Here is a 10,877-nt window from a genome sequence, read left to right on the forward strand (position 1 = left end):
AGAAGTAGGTCTTGAAACAGTGGTGGAAAACTGGCCCTGAGTTTCTCCCACCTGAAATTACTTCCCTGAAATCCTGGTGGGGCAAAGGACTCTTTCCGGAGCTGCAATATTCCATGGAAAGACAGAGACTGGAACTTGAGACGGTCTCCATTAGCAGATGGTGCTCTCCAGGACAAGTTACTTGGAGAGAAGGATAGGCGATCTGTGGTTCAATCCTTCACTGCCATTTCTAACCATGTACCCACCCCTAAACACAAATCATATTGAGTGGAAATAATGATTACTCCTGAGGGATATTAGAAAGATCAAATGAGATCATAAACATGAAAGACCTCTGTAAATACAAGGATATTTGCTAGGCTCTGTGAATTCAGTAACACTGTTCCAGAGTGGGAAAAACTCATTGACCTACAATCTTTAGGCCCTATTCTCTATGATCTGTTCTGCATACAGGTGCATGATGTCAAACATTAGTTCTCCAAGTGTGGTCTCCAGACTAGCAGCATCAGCCTCTCCTGGAACTTTTTAGAAACGCAAAGTGCTGGACCCCACCTCAGAACTACCACAGAAACTCCAGACGTAGGGTCCAGCAATCTGTTTTAACAAGCCTTGTAATAATTCTGATATATGCCAACATCAGAATGGTTTGAGAAGCACTGGCCTAGTGCAATGTGCAAAGGCTTTAAAGTCAGCAAATGTGTCTTCTAAAATGTTAACTCTCTCATTTGCCAGCTTATGGCATGAGCAAGTTACGAGGCCCCTCTTGGGTTTACAAACTCTCATCTATAAAAGGAAGATGGTATCACCTCCCTCACAATGTTGTTTTGAGAACAAAGTATCCTAGCTATGCTACTTTTTAGCTCTGTATCCTTTAGCGAGTCACTTCTCCTTTCTGCCTCATTTTTCTCATCTAAAAAAGATGGAATGGCAAGAGTTATCACGTACGTACTGTTTTACTCTGTGCTAGCCACTGTCCAAAACGGTGCATATTTTTATTTTATTTAATTCTGACAGTAAACTTCTTTTGCCATCTGTTTTACCATGAGAAAACTGAAGCACAGAGAGGTTAAGTAACAAAGTTACACACCTCATAAGTTGGGATTCAGACCCAGGCAGGGTGCTGTGAAAGTCTTTGCTTTCAGTAATGCTTGAAATCTAAGTTATCAATAAACATCTGAAGATGATGGTGAGAAGAGTGCCTGGCACAGAGTAGGTGCTCCATGTATCAGTTCCCTTCCTTTGCCTTGTAGCCTGGCTTCATGGGAGCCTCTGCAGCTTTTCTTATAGTCATGCTGCCCTCCTGTGTGGTGACCCTCTTTGCAAACCTTCCTCCACCCCCAGGCGGCAATTTTTCTCTCTTTACTTTATGGCCTTTATGGCCACTTTATGGCCACTCGGATGCTCTGAGCAAACCTTCCAGAGGCCTGGTGGGGTGGAGGAAGACAAAGTGAAGCCACCCTGCTGTCACCACCTCAGCATGTTTTTAGAAGAGGGTCTAGGCCAGTCACTGAAAGGTCATTAGGTCTACCTAATGTGGGACATAGCCTTCAAGCCTCTTTTGCTCTCAAATTTCCAAGAGAATATAAAAACTTTTTTTCGTTTGTTTTTTTCTTCAGTGTAAAATTTACAGCTGGCAAGTTGAACCCACAATATTAACAGCAGCATTTTTTCTTTCATTTTTGTTTTACAAGGACAATAAAGAGCCTGATTGTTTTTCAGTTCAGGGTTTCACTCATTGTTCTTGAAAATTCTTTTTGGTTTTGCTCTCAAGATGGCCTCCCTTACTGGGCATGACTCACTGGTCTAGTGACTCAGAAGTGGCATCAAACAAGACAAGGACTGTGCAGAGCCTTGAAAGGACTTGGTGGCCAGTGGAGCCTGTTTGAGCTTTCGCTAAACCCAGCTATTGACAGAGGGCATCATTTTCCTTAATGGGTGTTTACAGAGATCCTTGATACCAGTTTCTTTGAAGTGCGGGGTCTGTCGGAGACACTGCTTTGTTTTGGAAAGCTCCAAGGCTTGAGCCCATTCTGGTCCCTCCACCTGTTTGAGGTTTACTGTAGGGTGAGACAAGGCTTCGGAGAATTCACCTGACCCTGCTTGGAATGGCCCCAGAAGCAGAGGTCAAAGGCTTTTGTAAATATTGTAGCAGGAGGGAAAGTGAAGGCTCTTTTTATTTGAAGAGGACTGCAAACCTCTTTCCACTTAATTAAAAATAACAACAACAACAATAATTAAGGATGGATAGAGACGAACAGATATGTGATAATGCAAATAGAGCAAAACTAGTCAAAGATGTTCACCATGCAATGCCTCCAGCTATCCATATGTGTGAAACTTTTCAAAGTACAATGTTGGGTAAAATGTAGGTACCTCTGGAAATGACCACATTCTTGGAAACAATTGGCTTCCTTTTTAATTTAAGTGGAAGCCCATTTCCCACTTCCTCACTCCTCCTATCCTTAGCCTTTTTTTTCCTGGGAAAGCCTACTTGATTAAAACTCACCTCCTGGAGTGAGGCTGGCAGGGGGTACCTACTCCTTTATGCCAAGGTCTGTACATTCTTTCTGATGTGTAACTCTCACAGCAGCCCTACAAGCTAGTTATTATTTTCTGTAGAAGGTGCAGAGGGGTAAATTTGACCCAGGTCACAAGGTAGTAATATCAGTCTCACAGCATTTATGGAGCCCTCACTTTATGTGTCAGGCTTTGTGCCATGCACTTTGCATGTACTAACTTGGTTGAGCTATCATTGTCTTCGTCTTACAAATCAGGAAGTATAAACATAGAGAAGTGTAGGGGAGGGTCTCAGCTTACTTTAGGGGCCAGGACATAGCAGAGCCCATGTTTGAACCATCTCTCCTGCTTTCAAACCCAAGTCTTGGCATTCTTCTATCTAATTAGTAAATCAGCATACCTCTTAGGAACCTCTTGTCCTGAAGCCACAGGCTTCTTGAGGACAGCACTGTGTCTTTCCTAGTGCTCAGAGCAGTGCCTGGCACAATGAATATTTATTGAACAAAAGTGCACAAATGGTGGCTTCTTACCACCTACTTCTTCTCTCCTCTCTGCCCCCAAGGTTGCTCCTAACTGGGCACATTTTGGCCATCCCGGACTTGGTCCTTGGCGATGGAGGAACCTGTTTTTTTGTGGTCTGTGCACCAACATGGCTCATTTGGTGGCCAGCAAGGAGTTCCGGTGAAGGCAGATTTTCCTCACTGATCTTGAGTTGTCAAAGAGAAGCATAAAGATATTACCCACTGCCAAGGAAAGATGGGAACAAAACCCAAATACTTAAGATTTTCCAAAACTTTCAGGGAGTCTTTTAATTGTGGCAGCTAGAAATCAACTCCAGGACCCCTAGTGGCCATGGCAAGCTTTCACTCTACAGCTATATTTGACTCTTGGGCTACAGTAATGACCAGGTGCATGCTAGCAATTAGTTCTTTTAAATGTGCCCAAGTATGTTGATAATTATACCTTACATTTATATAGGGCTTAGTTTGCCAAGTACCATGTCTGTTCTCCCTTTTGATCTTCTGAAAGGCATACGCAGGGCAGGTATGATTAGCCCCACTTTATAGATGAGGAAACTGGTGCCAGAGAGGTTGTCACTACTTCCACCACTCAGTTAATAGTGGTAGAGACATGTCTTTGACCCTCTTATCTCAACTCCCACTCCTGCAGATTGTCCATGTCAGTATTGCATTTAACCCAGGAGTTTTTGGGGAATGAGAGCAACAGCTCTTCTTACAGCTTAGTGAGGTCCTGAATTGGGGTGTTCATCTTTTTGGATATCAATTTACCCATTTATAAAGGGAAATAACCCTCCCTCCCCATCACCTAGAGTATACCTGGAGCAGAGAAGGTGGTGAGGAGTGAGCACTTAAAAAAAAAAAAAATCAGAGTGAAGATATTTGGAAGGGACTATGATGACCCTGATCCATTTTTTCATAAAAGAAATTAAATGTCACTTCCTCTCACCACCTGTTTAAAATGGCATGTCGGTTACTTCATTACTGTGCTTCATTTTTCCTCATGGCATTTATTGCCATTTACTGTATGTTTACATTTGTTTGTTTATAGTCTGTCTGAATACTCTCACCAAAATGTAATAGCCACAAGAGCAGGATTTGGTCTGTTTTCTGCACTCCTGAGTCCCTAACAGATGGAATTCTACCTGGCACAAATAACCATTTGTTCAGTGAAGGAATGAAGGAACGAATCTGAGCTATGTAATGATTGAAAGTAAGCTGGAATTGGATGATTGAAAGATTTGCTTGAATTTTCCTTGCCCTCTAAGAGAGGGCTCCCATGGTCTTGCTTCCTCATGCCCATTTCTGGCTCATTCTTGACAATCAACTTATGCCCGGATGAAATGGGTTCAGTAATCTGTGTCCATGCAGCAGACATGGGTCACTGTATGCCTCTGTCTTGTAACAGCCTGTGAGCAGCTTGAGGAGTAGGACTAGACCCCACTACTTAGCATGGAACCTGGGCCACAGAGTAGAAGAAATAATTGTTGAATGAATGAATATGAAAAAGAAAACAAAGCACAAGTCTCTTAATTCTCTCTGAAATCAAGGTCTCCCTTTGAGAATAAGCTTGGCACATGGCACAGACCTTCCCCCTTTGAATCTGAACCGAATCTCTACAGAGCCTAGGAGGCACCAAACATTTGGTTCCCTTATCTAAGAGAAGGAAAGGCAAGCCTAGACTCCAGATCCAGTTCCATGCCATGTTTTGGAATTTGTGTTTACGTCGGCCTTCATCCCCATCCTTTCTGCTCTAGCATAAGCAAAATTATCACCCCGCACACTGACTTGCAGGCAATTATCAGAGCTCGGGTGCTCCTGCGTTGAGGGACTTCGCCCCTGAGACCGCTGACTTTCTGTGAATGACAAATCAAAAGTCAGGTTTGCAGAATCAGCTGGACTTTCCTGCTCATTTGCAGCAGAGGGAGGAAAGAGAGAATGAAAGATTCTGAAAATAAAGGTAAGGGGCCAACTGCCGAGGGGAGGCTAAAAGATCTAGGGATGAAATGTCACTTCACAGATACGGTTAGTTTGTATTGATGGCCGACTTTAAATTACTGTGTATATCTATTTTTAAAATTCTGGTTATGTAATAAACATGACTCTTTTTTTTTTTTTTTTAAATGACTGGCTTCTGGTTTCCAAATATTGTGTCATTCAATTTTCCATATCCTTGCTACCAAATAGAACAATATTTTTGCAGTCTTCATTTAATCTTGGCTGAATAACACACATTTCCATTTTACAGATATTCTTGTAAGTGCTCCCAGGATTTTGATAATTTTATTTTTGGAGAGTTCACAATAGTTAATTAATATGTAGGTTTTCAATGCATTATTGCAATTGGAATATCTGAAATACTTAGGACTTTTACAGCTTGGGTTTATAAGAAAAATGTTGACAGAGAATTCCTTAATGAATGTTAATCCTTTCAGGAGGACCCAATGGAGAGCCATCACTGACCTTCAAAACTGTTTATCTTGCAGAGGTGCTCACAGTCAAACTACCCCCACCCCTCTGGCCTCCAGACTCTTTTCTAGATCCCTGGTTCATTATCACCACCCTCTACCCCATTACTCGAATTCGGTGTGAGGCAAGGGGGAAGAGAAAAATGGATTTAAATGAAAACTCAGGGAAGGACAGGGCTAGTATTACTAAAATGAGCCAACCAAATTTTTAGTTCAATAACAGGGATTCTAGGGTTTTAAATTCCGACGCTCCTTACATTTTCTGCCGCAGTTGGGGGAGGAGCGATAGACCCCAAGGTCTCCGGAGGCTACACGTGTTTCCCGACCCTGTTACCGGAAGGAGCCCTTCCTGCTGCGTCGCTCCTGCTCCTGGCCGGAGTGGCAGTGGAAGGCACAGAGGGGCCCGGCTCCCGGGAAAGCCACCCCTCCCCCCCCCCCCCCCCCCCCCGCAAGCTCCAGGGCAGCCGCCGCAGCAGAAGACGCCATCTCCGTGCCGCCGTGCCCAGCCTCTGCTTCCCGAGCGCTAATTTTAGGGTTTGCCTGCCCCCCTTTTCCCCTCTGGCTTTCGCGGTTCTCACACCCGAGCCGCTGCGCAGCGGTTTGCACCTCACCCTCTCCTCCCTGTGAGCTTCGCGTTAAGGAGGCCCCAGCACTTTGCCCTTGGACACCGGGGCTGGGGTGCCCAGGTGGAGGCTGGCACGCAGCAGGTTACTTGCGCCTACCGAGCCACTCTGAGACACCCTAAGTTAAGTTGTTTGCGTGACCAGGAAGACGATACAGGCCCCAAGTCTTCTCCCTTTACGCCAGGCATCCCCCTCCACCCTCCTTGGTCTTCCCCAGACCCTTACCCGGTTACTCTGTGGTTTGTTGTAAGATTCCCACCTTGTGATGGTCAATGATGTTTATTCCACATTAAAAAAGCCCCCCCCCCACCAAACCAAACCAAACCAAACCAAAAAACCAAACGCAAACCAAAAACCACCAGAAAGCCAAGACACAGAAAGCAAAACCCCAAAGCCACAAACAGCCTGATGCCGATATTTTAACCTACTGAACTATTTGTAATGAAGTTTCCCAAGCAATGCAATTTTCTGTAATTGAGGCTTTAAAAGGGGCAGGGGTCGTTGGTGTTGGTAGTATTAATATCTAATAGGTTCTGGATCATTCACATCCCTGTATTGATCTGTGGTTTTGATGTTTAAATTTTAATTAAGCAGCCTTAGGTGGGGGAAAAGATCTATGTATGCATGGGCCTGGCAAGTGGAAAGAGGGCCTCTCCCACTGCTAAGCCAGCCTCTGGTGAACAAACAGAACCAGCGCCTGTGTAATCCAAAGTATTTAAATGAACTCAGGAGTGTTATTTTTCCCTGTGTTGTTTTCAGTGGCCAGAGAAAGGGTTTTGGGGAAGAAAAAAGAAATTGCTTATATGCCATGTCATGCTAGGCCATGCTCACATTTTAGAAAAAGTTAAGACTGTCTCAATTGGAGGCTCTGGATGGGGCTAATATTCCCTATTGTTTGCAATTTTACCACTCAGTTTCTCAGTGTGTCAGCGTGTATTAAGCTTCAAATCCATAGCTGCTTTTTGAGGGGAGTTGGTATTTAGAAATTTGTTTCTCTTTGTTTTGGACAGAGCCTTTGGTTGGGAGTCAGGATAGTCACTAATTTATTAGTCACTAAGGACAAGACCCTTTATTCCTTTGGATCTTAGATTCCTTAAAATGGAGAAATTTTAGACGGGATCACTGCCCTTCAGATTGTGAATGGTAAGAAGTAATGTAGTGGGTCTTGAACAACATTTTAGAGAGATGACATAGAATAGAAAATGCCACACACCAGAGCACCTGGTAAGGGTAACCATTGTTTACTGAAACTTCTGTTAGGGGTACTTAGGCTTGTTTATGCATGTAGGTACAGACTGTCTTGATGTCAGATGTGTTTCTTACTGTGAATCCTAGTCAGGGGTTTGAGAAACACTGAAATACAGCATAGATTACTAATTTGGTTTTCAAGGAGTCTGTGAGACGCTCCCTGGTGGTCTAGTGGTTAGGATTTGGTGCTCTCTCTAGGAGTCTGTGAAGTGATATGTATGTCCATTTTGTTTATGTATGAGGAGAACAGTTTTTCTCAGATTTTCAAAAAGGTCTAAGATTCCCCAAAAGGTTCTAAATCATTGTTTTCCTAAGGTCTTCCAAGACCCTTCCAAGCTGATTTATTAGTGATCAAAGAATCTTTTCAGGGCCAGGAGATGTGTATGTGTTGACAGAGAGCAGTTGAGTATACAATGTGAGGGGATGGGGGTTTGTGTGTGTGTGGGGGGGGTGCCTGTGCCCAGCGGTGAGGAGAAGGTGTGACCATGGTAACCAGACCATGAGAGTTATTTGTAGGTTCCAAAGTACCAGTTGGTGACCTGAATATGAAACATAACTATCTAAAAATTTGATTCTTTATGCTGAAAACTACCAAAGAAAATGTTGTGAATTGTTTGAAAGTCAACTCTCCTTGCAAAGACTGAAAATGAGAATCAGATAAAACCTGAGGAAGTTGATGGGGCAAATAAATCATCAGGATATTGGTAGGCAGAAACTGAATTTTTCAAAGATTTTATTTATTTTACTTATTTGACAGAGAGATCACAAGAAAGCAGAGAGGCAGGCAGAGAGAGAGAGGAGGAAGCAGGCTCCCGGCTGAGCAGAGAGCCGGATGTGGGACTCGATCCCAGGACCCTGAGATCACGACCTGAGCAGAAGGCAGTGGCTTAACCCACTGAGCCACCCAGGCGCCCCAGAAACTGAATTTTTATAAGGTACCATCACAGGACTAATGTTCAGTAAATGTTGAGTTGTGATTTAACAAATGCCTGTCTTTTTCCTCCTTTTGGTGCCTCCTATCTTAAGACAGTTCAGTGAAGATTTTATTTTATTTTATTTTTTAAAGGTTTCAGTTGAGAGAGACAGAAAACATGAGTGGGGGGTGGGGCAGAGAGAAAGGGGGAAGCAGACTCCCCATTGAGCACTGTATAACATTTACCCTGCATATCAAAATGCTTTGCAAACCAGGAAAAAAAAAATTATGTATAAGACAACTAAGGAGAAAATAATTGAATGAGTTAATAAGTAGATTTTGGCAAACATGACAGCTAATTATAATAATAACCATAACTCCTATTTCATGAACAACTAGTACATGAAAAGCTCTTTACATATTGTCACAACACTGTAGGGCAGGCTGTATTGTGCATGTAAAGAAATGAATTAAGAATTTTGTATAGGTACACATGGCTAGTGAGTAGCAGAGTCAGGATTTAAACCCAGTTCATTTTACCTCCAAACCACTCACATGGTAGGCCAGGGCTTGAGAATAAGTAGCGTGGTAAAATTACGTAGTTATTAATAAAAATTTCAACATCATCTATTATTAGAAATAATTTATGTATTGTCAAAAGGGAAATGAGAAATGTAGAAATGATGGCTTTTGACTAATTTTCTGAATTGTGTTTATTTAGAAAATAAGTGTTCCAACTCAGCTTGAAAATTTCCTTTTATTTAGAGTTTCCTAGTATTTTGTGCAACAAGGTTTTAAAAGCAGTGATATGAAAGAATAGGAGTGGAGGATGTGAAAATTTGGTTGGAAAATTTTTTTCTACAGGAGTATAGGGCAAAAAGTTCTGTTAAACTTCGTTATTTTCCTGTTTTTTATCTCAGGAAAACAGGCATGGCATTTTTTTGAACAAATGGAAGTTATGTATAATGACTTAATGTGGTAAAACTAGGTGTGGAGCATTGTCTATGCCAGCAGTTCTCGAAAGAATTTGGATTTTCTCTGAAAGTTATTAAAAATCTGATTGGGAGTTTGAATATGGACAGATCTGGGCTTTTAGGTACTAAATTTTAAAAAGACTATGGTGTACATCCCCTAATCTATAATCCAAATACAGTAACTGGAGGGAAATTAAAAGACATTGTGATTTTTTTTTTTAAAGATTTTATCACAAAACAAACTGAGGGTTGCTGGAGGGAGGGGGTTTGGGAGAAGGGGGTGGTATTATGGACATTGGGGAGGGTATGTGTTTTGGTGAGTGCTGTGAAGTGTGTAAACCTGGTGATTCACAGACCTGTACCCCTGGGGATAAAAATATATGTTTATAAAAAATAAAAAATTATATTAAAAAAAAAAAAGATTTTATTTATTTATTTGACAGAGAGAAATCACAAGTAGACGAAGAGGCAGGCAGAGAGAGAGAGAGAGAGGGAAGCAGGCTCCCCGCTGAGCAGAGAGCCCGATGCGGGACTCGATCCCAGAATCCTGAGATCATGACCTGAGCCGAAGGCAGCGGCTTAACCCACTGAGCCACCCAGGCGCCCGACATTGTGATTTTTCTTAAGCACCAAGATTATGTTGAGACTTTTAGAGAAAACTCAAATTCTTTCAAGGATTTTTGTCATTTGCTGCTTGTGACTGGGTATGTTGGAGAAATGATATGTTGGCTGGGGTCATATGTAAATGGCTGACTGATTTCTCAGTCTTCAGAGCTAGCATGTGATAAAACTGGGTTTTCTGCCTCCCTTATTGCAGTGGTTCTCAAAGGTACCGCTTTGGGGTGAGGGGCAAGGACACATTGGAAATATGTAAGGGGCTATAGAAGCTTTCACTGGGCAGAAACCAGAAATGCTGTAGACATTCTGCAGTGTTCCAGACTGTTCCATTCAGTGACAAATTATCTCTTGTCTGGGACAACTTTCAAATATTTTGCTGAAGAGGTAAGTAAAAACTCTATACTTTTCTGAGCCTAGAACACTCATTGGTTTTAGACTGAAATATATATATATATATATATACAGTGAAATTTTCACGATTAGAAATGCTGTGTAAATTGAGGAGAGATCATACTTAATTTTGTTCAGAAAAACCACTTACCGAAAGCAGCACTGCTTCTATTTGAGAAACCAGTAAAACACACCTGTCTCATTCAGTCTGCATAGAGGTACATGTACCTGACTCCTTTACCATGTTCTCTAATATAGTATTGCTTGAGCATTTGCATATTGAAATCCATATTTTTATTATGATTTCTTTTTTACTTCTCTTACATTATAGTTGGTGTATTGTATATATTTTGTTTAGTTTTGTGTGAAGGTAGGGTATATTACCTTTCAGTTTCATTTTGAGATACTAAACAGGGAAATACAAAACATTTTTTATATTTATAGATATCTGTGTTACTCAGATTATGCAAAACGACCTCCTTAATGACTTAAAGAATTTGAGCCAGCATTACAACTTTTGGAGATTATATACTCAATTTTGTATTCCAGGTTCATTTAAAAAATTCGAACAGTCTACAACAATGAAACTGAGCTGAGCATAAACTGCC

At 41.8% G+C, this 10,877-nt stretch overlaps 1 protein-coding gene across 4 annotated transcripts in view; it reads left to right on the forward strand.

Moving 5' to 3' along the window:
• Positions 1-10,877, forward strand: part of DNAJC6 (DnaJ heat shock protein family (Hsp40) member C6) — a 139,161-nt gene that overhangs the window by 4,689 nt on the left and 123,595 nt on the right. Inside the window, exon 1 of one of the 4 annotated variants that reach the window (XM_082687826.1) lies at positions 4,779-4,995. The exons of the other annotated variants lie outside the window; for them this stretch is intronic. Coding sequence (XP_082543952.1) covers positions 4,974-4,995 — 22 coding nt within the window. The 5' untranslated portion in view covers positions 4,779-4,973. Of the gene's footprint in view, positions 1-4,778; positions 4,996-10,877 lie in introns of those variants that run through there. 4 annotated transcript variants of the gene reach the window in all.

The sequence above is a fragment of the Mustela nivalis genome (genome assembly GCF_964662115.1).
Source record: "Mustela nivalis genome assembly, chromosome: 10".
NCBI lineage: Eukaryota > Metazoa > Chordata > Mammalia > Carnivora > Mustelidae > Mustela > Mustela nivalis.